Genomic DNA, 24,177 nt, shown 5'->3' with positions numbered 1-24,177 from the left:
AGATATGTTTACTGGTCAATTATAAAATAAAAATGGTAATTCAACATAACAAATTCCATAATATTCACAGCAGTAATGCATCACAGGAACATGAACCTCTTTGTCTTTTTTTCACTACAGTTCAAAAAATGTTTCAGTGGATTCAGCTTGATGATCTGTTTTTTTTTTTTTTCCAGAATCACAAGGCCTTATTATTACAAATCCGTTATATGAGCAAAGCTGTATTTGTAGACAACAGTAACCTAATTAATGCAGTTTTAGGGAATTTTATTTGTCTTAATTTTTTCTAGCTCTAAAATGAGTAGATTGGGATTCCAGAATTATATATGTTGATTGTAGGTACATTATATTTCTGGTATTCAAAAAAAAAAATCTTAAGGTTACCTTTTATGATTTGTCATTGTTGAGCATGCATGTTCCAACACTTCCTTTCATAAAATCTATCAGCCTGGGGGGTTGGGGTGGCGTCTGATTGCATTGTGACTTCAGAAGATTTTCTCATCCATTTTATACACCAAACTTAATTCCCAAATCACAGACCTCATTTTTAAAATAGAATTAAGGATTATCGATTTGGTATTTATATTGTTTGTGTTTCATAAATGTGACATGCAAGATTTGGCCCTAATTAGACCACGATCACACTTGTGGACGTGGCCCACATGTTTTTAATGTGATGTATATCTCACATTATCATGAACAGATCAGGGTCCTACAGTGACCCATGTGTGCTAAGAACTCTGCTTCACATGTCACTTATCCAGAGGTAAACAATCAAAATGGAGGCAGCAGTAACAGCCACTTGAAAATCTGCAGTGGAGGACGGTTGCAAATTTGGAAACAAATATCCCATAAACTGAACAAATGAGCAACAATCTATTTATTACTTTATACCCAGTAATTAAATTGCTAGGAACATAACATCCCACAAGAATGTTTATATAGTTACGATTAGATGACTTTTGCTATAGACAAAAAAATGGAGCATAAATTAAACGTCTGGCTATCCTGCCACTAAAATTCTCTCACCCTGTTATCGTCTAACAGGTAAATGGCCCAAATCCAATCTTTTTCTTCAGATGTACAAGGATTTGTCATATGAATAATAAATTGAACAGCATCTAATTGTAAATAAAGGAACAAGCTTGTGGCACTGCATTGTCCAAGCAATGAAATTAGTGTGTGCAAAATTAAATAAACATTCATTTGTTCTGTTTGTGGGATATTTGTTTTTAAATTTGCTGCCATCCTCCACTTCACATTAACATGAGCAGTAACTTTAGGCAAGTGTTACTGCTGCCCCCATTTTGATTGTTTACCTCTGGATAAGTGGCATGTGAAGCAGTGTTCTTAGCACATGCAGGTCACTGTAGGACCCCAATCTGTTCAGTCTAACGTCACATTAAAAAGATGCGCGAACGTAGCCACAGATACTAATTACTGAAAATAAGACAAAGAGCGTTTAGAAATGTTTTCTGAAGACAGTGTTCACAAAGTTTTTCACTTCTAGCACCCCCCACCCCCAAATGCTGACATAAACAACCCTGTTCAGACTGAATTTTGTACACTTGATATGAAACTCACTCAGAAGTACTAGACTCATTCTTGAGTAACTTTTTTTCTTCCTTCCTTTAAATGGAGCTTCTCACATGCACAGGAACTTTCGTCCCAGACTTGATTTCTTTCAGCAGCTATTTAAAAACTCCATTTTAAAAACAGATCCTCCGTCGCAACTGCACTTCTTCAGCCCCAGAGCGGAGGTGTCCACAGCTGCTGTTCTCGCCTCAAGGTGCTGTGCCCCCGCTCTGGAGACATAGCCTCCATCATAAACAGCACCCAAACACCGCCGCCCCCTGGTCAGCACCAGGACGATGGAAGAATAAGGACATCCCGTGGATGACGTCATCTCCAGGATTTCGCCATGTATGTGTGTTTTAACTTTTTCTTCACAGAAGAAAACCCTCTTCTACGGTCTGTGAAACCTGTGTGTGGAAAGATTCTACACATTAGCAATTGCACCTTTCAAAATGAAGAGCATGGTCAATATAAAGCTTGATCACATTGCGTTCATCCTTGGACTGTTCGTGGCAGTATGGTATTGAGAACTGCAAGAGCATCTCAGCATTCGAAGGTCAGCATTAAGAACAAAGATCCTGGTTTAAACGAAGCTCCCTTATAAGCAAAATGCTCTAAATCAAGGAGATCGCTGCCATTTTTAGTCCTATATATGCCTATATCAGGTGCTTTAAATCCCAGTCAGTTTGGCATTTTATTTCTGTCTATCTTTAGCTCAGTGTTTATAGCTCAGTGAGCTATAAATAGCATGGACACAGCTGTCAGAGCCCTGAACACTGACCTCGTTAGGTGCTTGCTTGAAGCATGCACCTCCATCTCGGTGCTTTTGAACTCATTCAGCTCTTTTCGGATGGCTGCCTGTGGAATCGCAAATGCAAAGCATTTTAGAGCATCCCTAAGTGGCCTGCGCAGCAACTACATATAAAAATAGTACAGCTCTAAAAAGTAAACCAAAGTGTGCAAGGTATTTTAAGTGTTTAGGGTTAATACAAAAGAACTTGTATCGGCTACACAAAGGTGACCTCAAATAATGTGTAGCTATGCTTTACCCTGGAACACTAGGTTTTCCACTGAAACATGAATATGACAAAAACCGCACATGTTGGTTTTGCTTTTTAGTTGTGTAGATGTAGACTTGCATCAACATTCGCTGGCACTGCCCTCTCACGTACCTTGTCAGCTGCAGACAGCCTGGTCCAAGGTTTGTCAGCTCTCCTGTCATAATCCTGCGCTTTAGCCACCTCGACATAATCACTAAAGCGAATCAGGATCTTTCTCTCTCTAAGTTCATCAACCGTTGGCCTCTGGTTGAGCTAAAAGAGAATAAGCAATATATAGCTCTTAGTTATCGGTCACAACTCACTTATTCATGCGTGTCATTTATTATTAAATTTTTCCTTTTCCTCTCTGAATACACTGGATGCTCAGTCTCACAATTTTAATAAGTGGTTCTAGTAACCTTCCTGGTCCACAGATACTTACATTAATTGCAATACAATAATGAATATAGTAAAAAAAAAAAAAAAAAAACTACAACTGCAGTGCTGACTTCCAGCATACTGTGCATGCTTTTACTTGAATGAATATATTTGCATATTTATGCAAAGCCATGACATTACATGGGTTTATTATATAGCAAACGTGTTGCGGAATGATATATATAGTCTAGTATAGCAGTTACAGTGAAGGCTGAGCAACCTTTTTGTTCAGCCTCTGTTTTATTTCTCTCCTTTCCTCTTGTTCAGTCTGGTCATTCCGCTCTGACAGAAGCAGAGACAAAAACCAATCAGCACTGACAGCATGAGTGACAGTTTAATTCATCAGCGGTTGCAAAATGACACTTTATTGGGCTATCCAATAATCAGTAAAAGAAGGAGTTTAACAGTCATCTCCTACTTACGTCTTACGGTACTTACATCTATTCCACAAACGCTAATTAGAATCTACTGGATACTCAAAGCGTGTAAATAATGGAGGACTCTTACAGCATGCTGGTGATGACCTGTGATCACTGAACAAATTTCAGTGTATTGATGTAATGTGTTATTTTTACCGATATGCAAAAAATGGGGCTACCTAACCAGCAAATCATACGTTTCGGCAAATGTTTTCCGTATGTAAATATTCGTGTACTTACAACGTATGATGAAAACAATTCATAACATCTCATAATTCATAACATGCATTATATTAATAAATTAATACTCACGTTTTAAGATATTTCTGCTTTCTAACTCCTCAACGGCCGGCCGCTGACTGAGTCTCCTGCGAAGAAATACGAAAATCACGTTCTGTACCGTCATTCCAGTTCAAAATGTAATCTTGCACTGTAAAATCTAATGTCTCAGTTAATTTCCATGGAAAATGACAGCGAACCGCTTTCGTGATATTCTAAAGGAAAGTTTCTCCGTCTTGAGCGTAAAACCTGACTACTTGAAATGCGCTCCACATCTGTTTGCCAAAGCGATGCGATTCGCCGCTAAACTGTTGAGGTCTTCAGTGATTTACTGCGTGGATGACTGAAGTCATTTTAAATTCTATTTGTTACACTGATGCGCTGTTGTTGGCGAGAACTGAAGCCCAGTGTCCCGTGACGTCTTAAAAGCGCCCCTTTAAACAGCCTGACACGTGCTGAGGCAGCAGACTTAGCGGCAAAGAGATGCTGTGTGTCCTGGTGGTGTAGGCTATCCTTGGGATCTCGAGGTACCATTTAAGCGCTCTCATAGCTGTCTAATCAGGTTTGAGTTTTCTACCTTAAAAATGATAACATTTAGTGGTAGGAATTCACGAATGATTTAAGCTGAAGTGAGGCAGAAAATCCCGTGGAGTAAAAAGGCTAACGAACAATTTAAGCTATTATCATTTATTCTAACCCCTTTCTAACGTCAGTAAAATTTAGTTTAACAATCACGAGGCATAGCAAAACTCCTGATCTGACGCATCCCTTTGAATCATCATTAACCTGGATACTACATTTCTTATCGGCCTACCTGACTGGACATCTTTACATAAGCTAAGTAACTTAAAGAAGCTCTTTACAATGCACAAACCTTCAGCTGAACAGAATTCCAACAGATGTGACAGAATTAATATTTCATGAGTTGAAATGGAGACTCCCAAAAGTCCTCTTTATTGACCTGCATCTAGAGTTGCCTGGTAACAGTGATTCATGGTGGCCCAGGGAGGCCCAGGTACTCGGGGCAAAAAGATGATTATTTGTAACTTTATTCCTACCCATCAAAAAACTTTTTTTCATTACTTTAAATGGAGAAGTGAGAAAACTATAGATTTGATTTAAAGATGATCGAAACATCTCATTTTCAGATTGTATAAGCTGGTGAGCCTGTGGTTCGTAGTTGCGAATTGTCACTTTATTAAGGAATAAAAGCAGAAACAGTTGCCTTTTAATAGAGTTGAAATGATGTTGGGACCAAAGTAAAGGTTTACCTTGTGTGGATGGCAGCAATAATAATATTAATAATATATGTTGGTGAATTGCAGGTCTGGCTACAGTTTACCCATGACCCTCCCATATCATTCACAGCATATTGTATCTCTATGTGTTTAATTTTCTCTATTAAAACACTTAGTAAAATCTGACTGAAAAGGGTTATATATGAATTCATTCATTAATAGTTTTTATGAGTTTTTAAATTTTTCACCAGCAACAAGTTAGACCATTTCCTAAAACAAAAATATCATTTTATCTTTATATTTTGTAAAAGAATACAGAGATTGAAGATTTGGCAAGTGCATTTCACAATTACATAATCATACCAAATTATATCACAAAGACTTAAACCTTTAAGACGAGCACTTAAACCCTTCAGAATAGGCTATTACACTGCTTTATATTACCGTGAGCACCAATTCAGGGACTTATCATGGAGAAAAGGATGGTGCACTGCAATCCATTATTCACTACTCTGAGCTCTAAAAATAGCACCATGCATGTCTTCCTTCTGTAGAAGTGCAGAGCAAGCTAAAGATAGTAAGGTCGTGACACTGCATTGTCAAAACATCACTGTCATCTGCAGATGCAGGATTCTGATTTGGGCTCAAGGCTTTAGGCTGGTTTGCAATTTTTTCTGATCCAAGTCCAAAACGTTTGGCTTCTGGACCTCCAGGCAGAAGTATTTTCAAAGTGTCTAGCAAGTCTAGATCAGTTTAGTTATAACCCATTCATAATCTGCCAACAACCTGGGGGAGGATGGAGATTGATGAATGTTACTCCACAGATGGGTAAGAAGCCATTCAGTTTCCTTTTTGATACCATGGATGACACATGATACCTCAGCTCCAGTAATAGGTCTTACATACAGACTTCTGAGTTACCCTTAACTATCAATAGAAAATGCAATAGAACTGTTCTTAGAACTGTATCAAAGAACAATTTTAAGCAGACACACTGGGAGGCAGACCATACATTGGCAAAGTATCAGACATTTATTGTAATCTGATAGCACCAAGTGCTTCTGGAAAAGGACTGATAAAGCCCTGCTTAAACAAATTAAGTTACATGAATAACTGGTAACTTTCCACTTATCCTCATTATGTCTGTGGGACACTTATGGTTTTTACTTTGTTTTTGAGGGGTGATTTGAGGTGATTATATGGAATATTTAATTAGATATTTATAGTAAAATATAATGTATCTAACTAAAACCTAATTATATTTTAGCCTCAAGTGCATGTCTTTATTTTAGTTAATAATTTTGTTAAAAAAGGTACACTAGACATGCCTTGTCCAATGAAACAATGGCATGTTTTAGGATTAGTAGAGAGTATAATTTTCAGCACTTTCTGCTGTAGCCAAATCACATCATCAAAAGCGAGGATGACTGGTACACACTGGCAGCGCCTTCTAGACGCAGTACTGTGTGCCTGTGCAGAAGAGTATGTGCTGTACTCAGCGATGCCAAGCCTAATTAATTATGTAAAAGGAGGAATGACCAGACATGTATCTCTGAGTCCTGTGCAGTGTTGCAGGACGGCTGCATTGCCTGTCCAGTCACAATGCACATTTCTGAGCACCTTTGGTGAAATCACAATGTCAGTATAACTGATCGGTACGATATGCAAAAAGAATCCAGCTGCAGTCGCAGTATTAATCACAGTCGCAGCTTCTTTAGGTCATCACAGGGTGGTAGCGCCACATGCTAATGCTTCCAGCTCTCCCTTAGTTGACTAAAGGGCTGATATTGAGTGTGACTTTACAATACTGCACATTCACTTTCTCAGTCAAAAACCTACAAGACCAGTTCACCAAAAACCCTTTACTTTGTCTGCCAGAAAAATATCTCAAAAACAGAGCTTGAGGAATACAATCAATTCATAGCTGTCAGGGAAATGGTTGGCAAATCCTCATTTTCAGTCAGTAGCAGCACACAAATGAATCCAGTGAAGAGACGTAGGAGGTAAGCCACTCAAAATACATCAGATCCTAGCTCACCTGTGTAATCCCCACTTCTGTTATTTACCGGTGATTCCTATCTTCCTGAATCTCACCATTACTCAGCGCAGGCCATGTTTTGACAGGGCTCAGAAGGTCATGTCTGAGCTGCATGTTATAGTGTTGCAGCACCAGGCAGCAAGACGTTTACAATCTGGCAAATGTTGAGCCGTGGATTAAGCCATATGCACGTTCACATCATGAGCAAAACACAGCAGTACCAGTTTTGTTCATATATTCATCACTTCTTTGTGACTATGCCTGTTATCCTTTTTCTTTATTTTGGGGAAAACTGGGAGTCCTTTGTTTAACGATTCAAACTGAGTTAATCCTAGCAGTGCCACCAGATTAGAAATATATGGCCAGTTTGCAAAATTACTTGAGACCAGCACTAGCTCTGGTTTGGCGATGTCCGTGTTGCATCCCTTTGAGCCTTGTGTAAGACATCGAGAAGCCCATGGCGACTTACTTGGCGAGCTTCGTTTCGATTTGCTGACGGATCTCTTGTCTCTCCTGGTCGCTGCGTGCGGGGAAGATGTTCCTGTCCTCCAGTTCTTGCTTGCTGGGTCGGTTCCTCAGCTTTACAGCCAGCAGCTCTTTCCGCATTCGCCTCGGCAACGTTCCTACATATATGGACACGAGGTCAGGCAGATACTTTCACAGTGAGAGGACACCGCATGTCGATGTGCTGCAATGCTTCCTACAGTATTAGTGTGTCTAACAATATAAGGATCCTCATACATCATGTATCCTTTTCTGTCATCTTTACCATAAATGAAGATGAATTGGGCCATAGATCAACCTTTATCTTGGCATAAGTATAAATTTAGCCCAAAGTTATGATTTTTGGCATTCTAACCCTGACAGAAGATAACACTTTTAAATATAAACATTTAAAAAACAAACGCTTTTGCATCTGGGGAGGTATTAACCGAAACAAGAAAATGTCAGTGAAATTCCGTGAAAACATCCCCATACTATTCAAAGAGGAGACAATATCTCCATGTAAGTCACAGTGTTTTCAATGTTCAGCATGGTCTTTGTTAATTGCCTTTTAAATGTTATGTACCAGAGATGACAGACTCATTCCAGCTGTCCATGTCGTATATGATTCCTGAGGCGTCAGTGAAGCAGTGGCTATGTCTCACGTTCTCCTTGTTCTCCTCTGCCTCCTTCCTGCTCTCCACCTCCCCACTGGGCTCTCGCTCCGTGCTGGAGGAGACAGAGAGAGACAGATGGATCCAGTGATGTCTCACACCCAGTCAGAACCTTCTGAGCAACTCTGCATTACATAGCATATTATCACTTGATGCTTTTGTAGTTTCTGACAAATCACCTTTTTTATGAGGGTGACTTCAACCAGGTGTTTGAACATCAAACAAGGCCTTCTACACTGTGGGCAAATGCTGTTCTCTTACCAGTTACAAGGACTAGATAGCTGGTAGAGGAGAAGACGTCCTAGTCCTCACTTACCTCTCCTGCCGGAGCTTTGTTGCCAGGGCACGGTGCAGTTCCTCAATAATACAGCTAGGGGGCAGCGGAGGATGCATGGAACCTATATGAGGCGATCCCATGGGATTGGAGAAAGGTCCTCGCAGCACCACAGGACTGGGGCCCTCCAAGACCCGGGGCACCTCTTTAGACAGGAAGGAGTTGGGTTGAGGCACCGCTGTGTTGGTGACTTTGCCTGGGTCTGCACAGCCAAATATTCACACACAGGCATGCAGACCTTTATTCACGCAGCTGATTGTGTCCGTTGTAATATCGCTGAAGAGAGCCAACACACCTTCCTCGGTGCAAAGCTGAGACACCAGAACAGCGTGGTCGCTCGGAGGAGACTGTCTTTGAGGGACTGTGTCGTTTTCATCGTCCTCTCTCTCCTCCACGTTAGCGTTCATGCCCTCGGCATCAGCTACTGATGGGGCCTCGTCCTCCTCCTCTTCCTCTGGCTCACTTCTGCTAGGCTCTTCTGTCGTCTCACTATCTTCTAAGGAGTCTGGAACTGATGGTCAAAATGCATGGTGGTTAAAAACGTGACAAACACAGAATCTTGACATATGCACCAAGACTAATGGAGGTCAGAGAGACTTTGTCACCACCTATTGGCCTGAGTGTATAGTTTAAACGACATCACTTTTTGTGCGACAACACATCGTAACTTCGCTTTATCTTACATAATATTTCCTCCACATGTGTTTTATCCTTATAGATATGTTCAAAATCGTTTTTTAGATAATATCATTTAATAGATCCCCTCAGGTCCATTATAAAGCTGTATGAATGAGGTATTGGTGTAATGAAGTACTGCAGATAGGTCCTCACCAAAGAGATGGTCGTGCTCTGAGCTGAGGTACTCCATACTGCTGATGCTGAGGATGGGCCCCTGTGAGCATGGCAGCCGCAGGTCGTCATCCGCAATGCCCTGAATTGGGGAGCTGGGATCTGGAGAGTGGAGGCCACAGGCCAGGGCCACATCTGCGCACACACACACACACAATCACACACACACAGCAAGAAGCGTCATACCATCCGAACACTCAGCAAAAGTCACGCCTGTACACATTTTGATTGTTATTTGTGACACAAGCTGGGTGGCCTATGAAAAATAAACACGGGCCAGCAGGGCTGCACAAAATATCATTTGTTAATCAATATCATGATTCTGGCTTTGATGGATACAGAAGGTTGCACTGTTCTGACGGATTCTCAATATCCAAATGTCTTGACCAATCTTAAATGTTCTCACATGAGCGTAACCGAGGATGGTTTGATGGCACTTTTCCCTAGAACCAAATGTAAATCACTCTGGCAAAAATGCAGTGTAACATCACATTAAGAGCTCACTAGCATTCAGCTGTGTAATGGCCATGTACTGCGTCGCCCGTGCAGGCGTGCAGACGAAGGCGTGAGCCACGCTCTGGTCTGGCCAGCAGCGTGACAGCAGCCCTGTGACAGCGGCCTCACCTGTGGAGCTCTGTTTCATCTTCTCGTTCTTCTTTTTCCTCCATTTCCACGGGCGGAAGAGGCGGCCGAGCGTGGCCAGCTTGCTGTGACGGCGGATGGGGGGCGTGTGTGCACCGCTCACCAGGCAGCCGGAGCGCAACACCCTCTCCGGCTCCATCACGTCTACACACACACACAGAGGTGCAGGCAGTGTCAGCGCACGCTCTTTCCACACTCACTCAGGGCCCGAAGCTTTAAGTAGCGCACGACAGCTTCTGAATGGTACAACTGGGGTTCGGCCTGGGGAAGATGATTGTTTGGGTTTAAAATGGCTGCAGAAAGGTGGGAGTGGCTGCAAGGTTTTGTTGAAACAAAAAAGGAAAAGCACATGGGTATACCTAGTTCTAAAAAAAAGGCTTCTATTTTGTTTTTCTTCTTTTACAGCTTTTGTATGGCAAATGTGTCCTGCCTAAGACCACATTAAGGCATACATCAATATCAAAGGCACTGGTGTAACACCAAAATGTAAAACAAAACGTACAAAACCCAAACCTGACTGGCATATGGTGAATACTAGTGGAGTGCAGTAGGAGGGGTTTATGATCAGTCTGTACCAGCATGCATGATCAGCTGTGCTCCCCGCTAGCCGTGTCTAGGATGGAGATCGTGAAGCAGTGCAGAGAAGGTGGCTGAACGTGGGAGTAAATAGGGCTGGTGTCCAGCAATCTGGAGGGTAAATAGGTCTGAATAGGTCAATAGGAACTCATAGTTTGCTGGTAGTCCAGCATTCTGAAGGTAATAGGTCTGGTGTGCACATAGTCTACTGGTAGAGTCTAGAGTTCAGCAATCTGAAATAAAGAGTCTTGAGACCTGTAGCTTTTGATATGCCTGTATAAAACCCTCTGCTTTGCAAAAAAACAAACAGAAATAGACATAAATATTTTTAAAATACTAACAAATAAACACAAACAACAATGAAAGCACATGCTTACACCCAGGAATGTGTTTCTGTACAAACAGCCTTTAGTGAACACTCCATTCACTAAGCAAATGACTCAGACTTCACATGCGTCTAAAACGGGCTTGAGTGGGCAGGAGTGCCGTCAGTGAATGGGGAGAGACACACGGCGCATGTGGACGTCCTCGACCCCAGAGCGGGGAGGACGCGGGTCGGTCCACCCTGTGCGTCTGGCCCAGTCAGCGGCACCGCCTCATCCGGGTCCGGCTCTATAAACACGGCGGCGTGGCGAGCTAGCGGAGCTGTGGTGAGCGCCCAGCTGTTACTATGGTTACCGCTCCTCCAGATGCGTAGCTGAGCCACGCCCCCTCGGAGGCAGTATGAGCGCAGCGCGAGGGGCTGTCTGCTACGTGGAGGACGGGGGGAAGTGGGTGGAGTGTGTCTGCAGAGAGAAGGGGGTCTGTTGCTATACGGAAGTGCTTGCAGAAAATCCCAAACAGCCAATCATCGAGCGGCTATTCATAATATATATATATAGTCAAGTATGCCACCCTTTTAAATAGAAAGGGTGGGTATCAAGCAGAGGCCTGAGATAAGCTGCTATGGCTTTGTCCTGTTCTGTAATATCCAAAACTGGATAATACAGGTAATGTAATATTTCAGTATTTGCCATTAGGCTAGGCCACTGTAACATAGGATGTGGTTTTACAAAACATCAACGCACCCAAAGACTAAAAACTGCTGATGTACTTGCATTAAATTCCTTTGTATGGTACTGACAAAGAAGAAGAAATCCACTGCTGCACGAGGACCACTGGGAGCTTTTCACGGAAAAGCCATGGGAGAGCAGCTATTCATGAAAGCAATTACAAAGAGCAGAGCCAGGCATTTTAATCATACACAGCCAGTCAGCACATATAATGCCAGAGTGCAAGTGAGAAGGAGTCATTTCTCTGTGCCAAGACACTGAAGTACCTGCCAAGTGGCCACCAAATTCTTATATTTTTGTGTGTATGTGTGTAAATAAATACATTATATATATATATATATATATATATATATATATATATATATATATATATATATATATATATATATATATATATATATATATATATGAGTATATGTCTCATGATGCATATAATAAAATAAAATGTTTTGAGCCTGAAGCCTAGATGTTTAGGTTAAAAATGAACATTTCCACAGGCATTACATAGAATATAGTCATGCACTTTTAAGGCACATGAAAAAGAAGCATTAACCTACGTGGTTTAAAAAGGTAAAGCCATCCTGATTTCCCTTTCCAGACGTTCCATTTGGGCTGCAGAGAATGTTACTTCGCTTACAAAAAGATGCCAGGCATGCAAATTCTGTGAAGCGACATGATTGTTTGAGATCCCGAAATGGCCCAATGCAGGCAGCCATCACAGCAGAGCAGGAGGGGCCGCACAGCCACTGTCGTTTGGTGTCTGTTCTGCTGGTAGCTACGTCAGCAACGCATCCCAAAAAATACTAGCTAGCGTGGGCTGCCCATTCTTAAAAACACATTTTTACTCATCTGCACACAGTGCATTTGGCAACGATTAGTTATCTTCATTCATGAAGAGGAGAGCTTGCTATATACATAAGGGTTTGTACTATGAGGTAACAAATACGTCTCAGAATAAAATTGTATATATTTATTAAGGTTAACTTAAAACATTCTGTGTGAGCACATTATGCATAAGGCTAAATCAAAACATCTTTAGCCTTGTGTTTAAAATATATTGTGAATATTTTGTGTAAGATACATTTTTACTTGTTTAATATGCCATCTGAACCTGTACACTGAGACGATACCTCCCTTTTCAGACCAGAGGCTGACCAGTCATTAGAGGTCCTCTATAAATGGTAACAGAGTTGCTATTGGCTGGCTCACTCTCCTTTGATGCCTGATTAATCTATGTATTCGTTCTCAGCCTTGGAGAACAGCCCATACAAACGGGCAGACGGCAAAGCCTCTTTATCTGGTAATGCTAAGTAAATGCTGAGTGGCTGTTATTGTAATGTCACCCCAGAGATGAAAGAGAGAAATGGGGAATATTCTTCAATTTATCAGTGACTGTGCGGGTGAGGATACGGTCTTGGGCACTATGGCAGTGATGACCCTTATGTGTTGGTAGAGCTTGTCCTGGCCACTGATCTGAGAATTGTTTTATACCATTTTTGATAAGGTGTCTCTATAAAGAGAAGCGCCCCAAGGCCAGTGTCAAGGGTTAACGTCTGACTGGAACAATAATAGAAGTCTCCCCAGGTGACCAGTGCTGCACTGACCGCCTTCCTCGGGTGTAAGATAAGGATTGGTAAGACAGACGTGTCTTTGTCTATGTGACCTTTATTTGTATGTTTCCTGGTCTAAAAATATAACAACAAAAGCATAGATCCCACTAGGATTACCGAGAACCAAAAAACAGTGTCAAGTGCCAAGCTGTGAGCTCAAAGACATAAATGTGAATGACAGTCCTCTTAATGTATTACAACCTGATCTACTTTATAGAGATACAACCTGGTATAAATGTGCCATGGTGCATATATATAAAGGCATGTTGCCAAATGTAGAAGACGAAATATGGAGCAAAAGGTCATAAGGCAATATCAACATTGCAATCATACAAATAGAAAAAAAAAACAACAAAAGAAGAATCTAGAATGATTGGCAGATTAAAGAGGAAATACAGCAGTCTACTACTGACCCAGTCAACAGGACGCTATGAATATCTAATAATATGATATTGAAAGATGCCTTTGAATTAGCACACGTGCTAAAGAATCCAGAGCAAAGGTGTTTCCAGCACCCCATACCCTCATGCACATCTTCTGTTTCAGCCCAGCATGAATGTTGCCAACTGCTATGTGGCATGTTTTGGTACAAAGCAATTCAATCCGGGCGCTATCTGTTTCCAATCCTATGAACTTCCATGTCTCATCAGCTACACTTCACATTTCTTTTTTGCAGTCCTCTCCTTGAACAACTATAAATTTTCACAAATGTTCACCTTTAGCAATAGATGCGCGTGGATCTGGGAGGCAGGTACCGTGGGTGGGAACGCTGCAGACTCATTGTCCTCAAAACAAATGGAAGCCCTATCGTTTACCCCCCAGCTCTACAACTGTGCGGCCATCTGTTTGCAGACAACCGCCTCTGGTATAGCCTCCTCTATAGAAGTCGGAAAATGGAACATGCTACATAATGGGACCCTGCTACAACTTTCACTCAGGTTAGAGAGATAATGCACCCGCTTTGGAGAGACTGGGGATTAGCAGATGAAATACATGTCTCATCTATGGGTCCAGAATTTTAGGACCCCATGAAACATCAGCTTAAAGAACCAGTTTTTTTTTTCTAGGCAAAGAAGAGCATCATAATAAGCTAATGATGGTTAGGCAGTGTTAGTCTTGATTGTGTGCATGAGAGAGCTCACAATATCATTGCAATGAGAAAATACGAATAAGAAGAGAACAAACATGTAGATAAAAAAGAATCAGGAAGTGATATATAGCTCCACTGTGAGTCACAACAGCTGTGGACGTCTCAGAACAGGAAGAACCTTCTGCGTGGGAAGCAATAGTGCAGAGACTCTCTCTCTCTCTTTCTTTTTCTCTTTCTCTCTCTCTATCTCGCTCTCTTCTTTATTGTTTTTAAGCTTTCTGCCTTAACGTGCAGAGATTTGTGCAGTGCTCACGTCTGAAATTCTCCTGCGTCTTATTAGGTAAATGATTTCAAAGCATTGTAAGAGTTGGCCTCTCCTCATCCACACCCATGCTCTCGTCCTGAGATGATCTGAGATGTAAAAGGCCACACGTGAAGAGACGAACCCCACAGGACCACATACAACCTGTAATGGTAAGTTTTCCAATTTTGCGAAACAAGATAATATTGGAGTTAGACTGTGCACTCATTTAATTTAAGTGAAAAGGTTCTGTGTGACACTAAGGACGGTTTCAATACAGAAGGAAAGGTTACATGGTTCCGCTGCTTCGTTACAGGACTACCTCCACTCTAACCTGTCCTCACAGACCATGTTGTCACCCTTTCACATCAGAGAGATGTAGCAGGTCATAGGAAAATGTCCCTGAATACAAGAGTAATATGTATTAGCATTTCTAATGGGTGCTGTCTTTATCTTCTTAGCTCTTTTGTCCCTTACTCTGCAGGGGTGGATGCAAATGGAATCAGGTGGGTGGGACCTGATGTGAAACATTATTGTCTTCTCTAAACTGCACTCAGGCCTCTTCTAAAAACATATACAGTCCAGAATCTGTACATAGAAATTGCCTGGAGTTGTTTGAGTTTGTATAAGTTACATAACTAAAGAAAAATACATCAGTCAAGGCAATTGGTTCCCATTAAGCTGGTGAACTCATCAAAGGTTTTGCAGTGACGTGAGTGACTGCATCACAGCAACTCCTAATCTTTCAAATCCATCGGCCTCTTCTGATGCGAGGAACACCCGTGTGCGTTGGTTCAACTCAACCTGCACCGATTCAATGGACGTCTTATCTAATGAAAAAGGACCCGGCAGCACTGAAGAATGGCCGCCGCTTTCGAAGAATTGCGCCAGAGGCATTCCTGCAGGACGCGCGTGCGGAGACACGTGCGCGCGTGTGTAGCGCGGTAATCCGGTTGGCTGCGGCGCTCTCTCTGGTGCTGAAACCCCCACAGCCGTGGAGCAGAATGAGCTCTGAATCCTGTCCTACTGTAAGTGAATGAGACGCAGTGGCGCCAAACGAAGGGGGGGCGGTTTCAAGTCCGCGTTTGCGTAGGCGTCTGGATGAACGAAACGGCCGCATTGAACCCGCTGGACCTTTTTCGTGGCTCGTTCTCTAGTGGAAAGGGAACAAATGCCTGAAGTGACCCACCCTTCATGTACGTGTGTGCTAGATTATTAGCTACCACTGCATGAGCAGCACAGCGTTCGCACCGCTGTTTCAACCAGTGGAGCCGATGATCACATCACACGCAGCCGCAAATTGCGGCTAGAGACGGAACGCGATGCCGCGCTTCTAATGAGCTGAATCCTGCCCTCTCATTGCACTCTTGCTTACAGAACCGTCTGCCCCATGATTCTGCATGGAGCACATATCAGTCACTTAAAAATCAGATCCACCCTACAGTCTCTCTTCATTGTTCTGTTCATTCTGTCTCCCCTCCCCCTTTTCATCCCTTCCTCCCACTCCCTCTCCGGCTATTTTCTTGCTCTGTCCGTTTTCCTCTCTCTTGCTTTTCTTCTTCTCCTTTCACTTTATTCTCTCCCTCTCTCTTTCCCCTCTCTCTCTCTCTTTAACCCCCCACCTCCCTCCCTCCCTCTCTCTCTCTCATTCCTTTTCCCATCTCCGTGAGCCGCACCACAGTCATGCTCTCACTTACAGTTTAACGCGTGCGGTGCCTCGGTGGGCGGTTCCACCGATTCACCGCTGAACCCCCCCCCCCCCCCCCCCCCCCAGCTCCAGCCAACGCCGTGCCCATCAATGCCTGCACTGATGCGCTTACGGACGGGCTTGGCGGCTCCGCAGACCCCCCACGACGGTTCTGGTCCGCTCAGGGAACATCCCCCATGACTGTATTAAAACCCCACAATTGAGTGCCACACAGCAATGTGATCCGGAGGTAAAATGGTCCAGGACATCCATGATCCATGCTGGCACGCCCCTCGTGGGCTACCTGTTTGATCCCTGTTTAAAAAACAGTAGATTATCCCACAGTCCTTCTGTAAGACTGCACAGTGCTTCTCTCTTTCTCACTAACCAGTTCTATTTAGGGTCTTTGATTCAGCCGGAGTGGTCACTGGGGTGTGTTAGAACGTGGTCCTGAGAGGTAGTTTGTATCATCATCTCTCGGTCTGTGGCTTTTCACACACACACACACACACACACACACACACACACACACACACACACACACACACACACACACACACACACACACACACACAGTTCTGGTTAGACCAAGGAAAACCAGGACTCCACAACTGATCATTTAAATTAAGTGTAGTGAATTAAAAATGAATTAAAAACAGCCAGATGAGCAAGATGTCAGCTAATAGATTTAATGTCTTTGCGCAGTAGTTATAAACACAACTACGTATCAGCTCAGGCTTCCAATGAATCACATTTCTGTTGCAAGTGCTGTGAATAATCTCTGATGGCACCAGTGAGTGGCATTTGACGGTATCATGGGTGGATACAGTTTTAGACTAGAATACTCCACTGAGAGCAATATGAGTAGGCATTAAAATCCACAGTGCAAATTTCTGCTAACTAATGATACATAGCCTTTTTCTTGAGTCTCTGAGAAAAGCCATTTCCTGTATGGCCAAAGCCATTTCCTGTATGGACAGAGAAGAGCTCCCACAGAGACCTGTCGACTTGAGGTCTCTTACAGTGATTTAGTAAAACTGCTTCTGGTGCACTTTACAAGGTCAACTGGACACCTGCAACTTTATCCAGAATCCAAAGCACAAGCTGCCTACTAACCTTTCATAGACCTCAAGTATAGAAAGAATCCCACCCATTCTCTTCATGTACTTACGGCTTAAATCAATGGGCTCAATTACGTTTGCCCCAAATCCTGGTACTTAGCTTCCGCATAAAACTGTTCCTGTTTTTCAAGAGACAGAGCTGTTGAAATTAATAGGTAGGCCAGCGGTTTCCAAGTATATTTATATCCTCATGAATTCTGTGAATTCACACAACCTTGCATTTTATCTGTCGAACATACTCACACACCTACTCCCTTCTTTAACCTCTTTTTTTCTCTCAGAACCAAACATACGATTCCAGGATCCAGTAAGCCTCCAGCCTTGGGCCTAACAGACAGCAATACCTTCACTACTTTAAACACCAACATTGTTGCTTGGTGCTTTAACTGTATGATCTAGCTGGCTCAGTATTTTAAGATATGTACTGCACCACTCACTTTAAAATGACTTTTTAGAGAACATAGGACAGAGCCTTAACTGGATGTGAAGTTGGAAAAGTAGTTTAGTCCAGCAACAATGACAAGTCTTCATACATAGTTGCTTGATGTTCCTGGCCGTTAAAGAATGAAGCTGTTGCCAGAAGGGTGAGGTGAGGGTGAGGTGAAATGAGGGTGAGGTGAGGGTGAGGTGAGGTGAGGGTAAGATGAGAGAGAGGTGAGGGTGAGATGAGGGTGAGGTGAGGGTGAGATGAAGGTGAGGTGAAGATGAAGTGAGATGAGGGTGAGGTGAGGGTGAGGTCAAAGTGAGGTCAGGGTGAGATGAGGGTCAGATGAAGGTGAGGTGAGGGTGAAGTGAGATGAGGGTGAGGTGAGGGTGAGGTGAGGGTGAGGTCAAAGTGAGGTCAGGGTGAGATGAGTGTGAGGTGAGGTCAGGGTCAGATGAGGGTGAGGTGAGGGTGAAGTGAGATGAGGGTGAGGTCAAAGTGAGGTGAGGGTGAGATGAGTGTGAGGTGAGGTCAGGGTCAGATGAGGGTGAGGTGAGGGTGAAGTGAGATGAGGGTGAGGTCAAAGTGAGGTGAGGGTGAGATGAGGGTCAGATGAAGGTGAGGTGAGGGTGAAGTGAGATGAGGGTGAGGTGAGGGTGAGGTCAAAGTGAGGTCAGGGTGAGATGAGTGTGAGGTGAGGTCAGGGTCAGATGAGGGTGAGGTGAGGGTGAAGTGAGATGAGGGTGAGGTCAAAGTGAGGTGAGGGTGAGATGAGTGTGAGGTGAGGTCAGGGTCAGATGAGGGTGAGATGAGGGTGAGGTCAAAGTGAGGCGAGGGTAAGGTGAGAGTGAGATGAAGGTGAGATGAGGTGAGGGTGAGGTGAGGACGAGGTCAGGGTCAGATGAGAGTGAGGTGAGGGTGAGGGTGAGGTGAGGGTGAGATGAGGGTGAGGTCAGGGTGAGATAAGGGTGAGGTCAGGGCTTTTTACCCGTGCCAGACTATCTCCTCCTGCTACTCAGAAGACCAGTAGAAGACCAGCTGTCAAATGGCCACTCCACTCCCTGAAGCACCTCTAGAGCTAGAGAGGCACCCAGGATGATGGTTGTGGTTTTTTGTTGTTCAGGACTGAAGAAAGGTGGGAACCAGTGAACAGAGTAACAAGAGCAGGACTCAAGTCCTCCTACGTAGTAGGAAATTACAAATGGGAAGACTCAAGTGAGTGTGACTTGGGAAGTGAGTTAAACATCAAACAGCTAAACAAGTGTAAATATAAGAAATGACACATAAAACTAACACACATCCCATACATTTTCACCAGCATTGCATGTGTCACTAAGGGCGTACTCACACTAGGCTCTGTGATCCGGGCCCGGGCACGGTTGACTGCCGAAGCACGGTTCGTTTGGCTAGTGTGAGCGCTCCGGATCAGTTAACCGTGCTCGGGCCCGCTTGAAGAGGTGGGCCAGGGCACGATTCATGTGGACTCGGGCACGGTTCGCTTCTAGTGTGAGCGCTATCCGTGCCCGGGCCCACTTGGTGCCTCGTGTGATTGGTTCATTTCGCTGGAACTCAAACATGACGTCAGTGATGCGATGCTCACGTTAAACAGTCATAGCGGCAAAGCGATTAGCAGACAATCGTTGTGTTAAATTATCGATAAATCTGTGCTTGCACCGTGTTTCTGCACTCCCAAAACGACTCCAAAAATACAATAAAAAGAGAATCGTGAACTCCATAGTGTTGTGCGAGCGCGCTTTTTTTCCAAATAAAGCGGCGTTGTGGTGACGTAAGCGTGCTCGGACCGGGTTGCTGAAGCCAGTGTGAGTGCAGGCCAGAGGGGGAGGGGGGATAACCGGGCCCCAGCACGGAACGAGCAAACCGTGCCTAGTGTGAGTACGCCCTAAAATATCACTTTGTGAATCTAATATGCAGTAATGTAACATTCACAGCCATAGTTTACATCCAACAGTTATGCTATTGGATCCCTAATGAAGAAGAACTCAAAGAATTTGAGGTGTGTGTGATTTATAATTCATACGGTAAGATTTTTATGCTTGCAGTTGTTCACAATGGATGCAGATCTGTACCTTGGGCCAGTGTATGGGGCAATTTTCAATTCTGTGAAAAACAGATTATTTTAAAACATTGTACAGAAAAAAACAGAAAATACGTTTTAAAGCCGATCTGATAGATCTCCATCTATATATTTTCCACACGCATTCATTAATAATTAAAAAAACATCTTCTATTTAAGAGTAATTGCATTTGAGGCCTAACCTCAGCTGAAGGCCATGAAAGCCTTTTCTTCTAATATTAGATAATAGCAGTGGCCCTTATGCTTGGAGTTACTCCTGTGGAGTATTTGAGGCACTTCTCCATCAATACTGCATTGTGACTACTGTAGTGCACACTGCACCTGCTTACATTAGTGAACACACGGCTGTGTTTCTCGGGGTAGTGAACTCCTGGAGTGAGGCCGTGCAAAATCAGAGATAAATAGATTGACAGAGGTTCAAGTTATGCGGAAAAACGGTAACTCGTGGACCTGGACGTCCATCCCGCATTACCCACAGTGCCTTGCTCTGGAGAGCGCTCCCTCTCTCCGGTCTGTAGTCCATGCCACTGATGAGTCATTCCTACCGCTGGCACGGTACTGACCAGCATGAGGCTCTGACCAACATTCAGAGAGTCGGGCCTCAGCAGCAGGAGGGAAACACGTCCCAGCAGGAGCGAGTATTAAGTACACATGCTCCAAAAGAACCATAATCTATCAACGCATGCACAACACAGATGTGAAACACTGGTAAATACACGAGCCGGGATAGGAACACCAGTATAGGTGTTTCACCTAACCTAAAGAAACACCTTTCTGCTATTGGTACTTTGTTGGGTGCACTTATCTCATTGGTGCCTTTAATACATATAAAACAGACTGTGACATAGGTGTTGCCATAGTTCATCCACCCCATTTATCACCAGCCCCTCTCTGAGCAAAGGACACACTGACCACAGTGTGATCACTGCCTTCTCACACACTTGGATCTCAGACATGGTGTCAGACTATTCTCAGCCTACCATTAACACTGCCGTGGCCATGGCGTGGCTATAGGTGTTGATCTGGAACAGTTTAAACACAACAGTGATGAGGGGTATTCAGCCAGTAGTCAGACTATAATCACTGCCCACTGCTGAAGGGTTTGAAGATTGCTACAAACCGTGACAGCAACAAGACGCGCCCACAAGATGGGGTGTCTCCAATAAAGTGCACGTGTCATTAAATCAATGACTTGTCTAATTTCACTCATGTTCTGTGCAGATAATATTAACAGTGAGGGCATCAGGGGAGGCAAGCCTCAGTTCACTCAGGCTCAAGGTGTGACTTGTGCTCCTAGGTTCAGTGAAGAGATACAGTCAGCAATGTCAAATACAAAAGTCAAGAATAGTGACATAAGGTCTGGATTTGTTCCTGGAAAGCCAAACCTGACTGGCAAGTTTAGCCCTCCAGCTCAGAGTGCTGTGAGTGCTTCTCCACGAGGTTCATCTCCTGTTGAGATAAAATTCACCCTGAGGCAGGAGCTCCCACAAGAGAAAGAGTACAGCAACCCCGTAGTGAGGGACCTCCGCTGCGTGGATGCGGATGAACACGTGGCGAGAGCTCCGCCTTCATCGTGATGCAGCACGTCTTCTTCAGCAGTCCTGAAGAGCACCAGAGTCTGGCTGGATGGCGATTGGGACGTTTAATGAATTGTCACTTAGCTGAGAGAAAGACCTATGCATTAACCACACTACCTTCAACTGGCATGAGTCAATGAGAAGCAAGAGTCATTAGCAAACCTCTGAAGACTCACTCCATTACTCTCTTTCTTCGATTCTCAGCTTTCCTCTCTCTCTCTCTTTCTCTCTCTCTCTCTCTCTCTCTCTCTCTCATCACATCTCATAGCATCAGTGATTTTCTTGGCCACCTATAATTAGGACATTTGTATTCTACCATACATCATCAAATGCATAATTTCACAAGACACATTAACCTGCCAGTCAACGGAGACTACCGATCTGGGAAGAGCACAATATATGAGACACTGATCAGATTTTACCCTGGATAATATCTCAGATTAAAAGATCTAAAATTAGTCATGCACACCCTTGAAATGTGTCATGCATGACACACATGAAGTGGATTCCTGCTGAGGAGAATGCTGTTGGGTAGACAGTGACTGACATCTGTAGTGTTACTTACCAGAGAGTTGAAGAAAGTTACTTTTGTGTGTAAGGTTGTTCACTAAAAGCTAACCAGAGCAATATAAATGAAGAGAAACTCAACAATGCCATCCAAGCACATTTAAAAAATAAATCACTACATTCATTAAGGGAGCATCACCTCTGCTCCGGGACATGGCTTGTGAGAACCAACACTTATCGTGACTATAAGGAATGAGGCTGTGTCAGCCTACATACCCAGACTAACAAACTGGGAGGATCCATTACAACTGTGTCTTTGTGTTGGACACCTGCTGATAGTGCACCGTGCCAGAACAGGAGGTCCTTGCGTGATCGCCATATAACAGAGGTAAGATTCAGCATTCTTAAAACTTAAGACTTAAGGCTCTGTGGACACTAGTCAAAACTATTGATTTTTTTATTTTTTGAATCTGTGAAGCAGGGTTACTTTATTACAGAATTCAACAAATGCAGCTCAGCATTATGAGTAAAACGTCTACGCATGACTAAACGTAATAACACCTAAAGTAATAGTAAAAGACGTGTACATCCCCCGTAGAAAGATCTATAATATGTTAAACCATAGTGTGAATCTAGTGTGTTTATCTTTCGTTTAAATAGTTCTTCCGTAAGTGAATATCAGCTTCCACATACCACAAAGCGGATGCGCTCCGGTCATACACTGAGCTGGTCCATTCAATGGGCGCCAGTCCCCATTCTAAAAGAGCCAACATGCGCACTCGCCAAACGGAATATGCCATCGGCAAATAGCATCAGACACCCCAGCGATTACTGCTTGTTCAAATATCCTCAGAATTATATAATTATTGCACACGTTCAATTCAAACATAATTTTCTATACTAATATTGCCAAATGCAACTATAGGAAGACAAAAATATATGCCTTTTTCTCCACTAAATATACAGGCAACACAAAGCATTCGGTCTGGTCAATCAGGGACTGAGACAGTGACATTCAAAATACAGCTATGGTAGCACATGATCTGTGTATTGATCTGTATTTTTTACAAAGCCGTTGGGGTCGCCTGTAGCTCGAGTAGCCTTGTCTCGGAGACCAGTCGGTGGAAATACTCATACTACGAAATGCTCAGAAGCAACATAATTTAATACATTTCAATATTGAGGTGCACTTCGTTTCACAACATTAGCGCCAGTTAAGTGAATGCCATTTAGACCGGTTAGATACGCCTTTAGAGTGCACTGCACATAGAAATGAAAAGAGATTTAGTTTCAGCACTCATGCAGGCTTTTTCTAATGGAATCTGAACACAATAAGAAATTTCATTAGCTTACCTATGCTGTGCGCCGAATCGATGCCAGACTCGATGAGGATGTTCGGGTCACTTTGAGATCTGCCTCTATGCAGAACGCATTTGTCTGTTTCGTTCGAGGAAGCCATGGGGATGTGTTATAGCGCAAGAATTATGAATAAAATATATAAAACCCTAGGAGGCAGCCAAGGTCAGCTCACACCGACGGTAACATGGACGTGATTCGGTCTGACAGCCGCTATGAGCATCCAGCAAGCATGCTTGAACTGGAGGCTCGGTGTGTGGAGCGTGTGAGGATGCGCGCGCCTGTGGATGGAGGGAGGGAGAGTGCGCGTGTCTTCATGAGCTGGTATTGTGCTTGCATGAATAGCACTTTAATCACAAAAATGCACAGCACCAACTCTTATTTACTGACCATAGACGAATGGCTACACGACATCTTCGTTTTCGAACTCCACTCTCGAAATCGGATGTTGCAACGTCTTTTCAAATAATATTTGCAAAATTCCAATGTCTGTACATCATCCCAGCGTCAGTAGGCTGACACCGCAGGCAGAGGCTTGTATTACAGTTGAGGTTAGATAAAAAGACTGACATACAGTTTTGTCTGTACAATGATATACAAAAAATATCGTATCTGTCTAGATTTCACTGCAGCATGGATAAGCTTCAGTGTTATTTAGGTGGTAGCGTTGTTGTCTAAGCAGGCAAACCGTTGCTCTTTACATCAACAGGCCTATATTTCTCGCATATGTATTCATCATATTGTTCTCTACACAATTAAAAAGAATATGAAA

At 43.3% G+C, this 24,177-nt stretch overlaps 1 protein-coding gene across 2 annotated transcripts; it reads right to left on the bottom strand.

Moving 5' to 3' along the window:
- Positions 1-5: 5 nt before the first annotated feature.
- On the bottom strand, positions 6-23,670 carry phactr3a (phosphatase and actin regulator 3a). 2 transcript variants are annotated; one of them, XM_076984228.1, is made up of 12 exons: positions 23,403-23,670; positions 9,992-10,153; positions 9,350-9,502; positions 8,814-9,029; positions 8,501-8,720; positions 8,097-8,239; positions 7,497-7,650; positions 3,785-3,840; positions 3,274-3,335; positions 2,748-2,888; positions 2,357-2,433; positions 6-1,982 (listed from the first exon to the last, which is right to left on the bottom strand). In XM_076984228.1, exons 1-12 carry the CDS (start codon positions 23,506-23,508, stop codon positions 1,967-1,969), a joined length of 1,506 nt encoding a protein of 501 aa, XP_076840343.1. In that variant the 5' UTR covers positions 23,509-23,670; the 3' UTR covers positions 6-1,966. The 2 variants fall into 2 exon arrangements, with proteins under 2 accessions (XP_076840343.1, XP_076840344.1); XM_076984229.1 differs by lacking the exon at positions 23,403-23,670 and adding an exon at positions 12,195-12,610.
- Between the last annotated feature and the right edge of the window lie 507 nt (positions 23,671-24,177).

This window comes from Brachyhypopomus gauderio, chromosome 21 (genome assembly GCF_052324685.1).
Source record: "Brachyhypopomus gauderio isolate BG-103 chromosome 21, BGAUD_0.2, whole genome shotgun sequence".
NCBI lineage: Eukaryota > Metazoa > Chordata > Actinopteri > Gymnotiformes > Hypopomidae > Brachyhypopomus > Brachyhypopomus gauderio.
Note: the sequence above shows the minus strand (reverse complement) of the source record. Positions and strands in the feature narration are given on the sequence as shown.

What these genes read in the sequence shown, in the direction of transcription:
- phactr3a (XM_076984228.1), bottom strand. Translation starts at nt 23,508, where the DNA reads ATGGCTTCCTCGAACGAAACAGACAAATGCGTTCTGCATAGAGGCAGA. An exon ending in AGAGCACGACCATCTCTTTG is followed by an intron (nt 9,030 to 9,349) that starts GTGAGGACCTAT and finishes TTTGACCATCAG; the next exon opens with TTCCAGACTCCTTAGAAGAT. An exon ending in ATCGAAACGAAGCTCGCCAA is followed by an intron (nt 3,841 to 7,496) that starts GTAAGTCGCCAT and finishes ATTTCTTCGCAG; the next exon opens with GAGACTCAGTCAGCGGCCGG.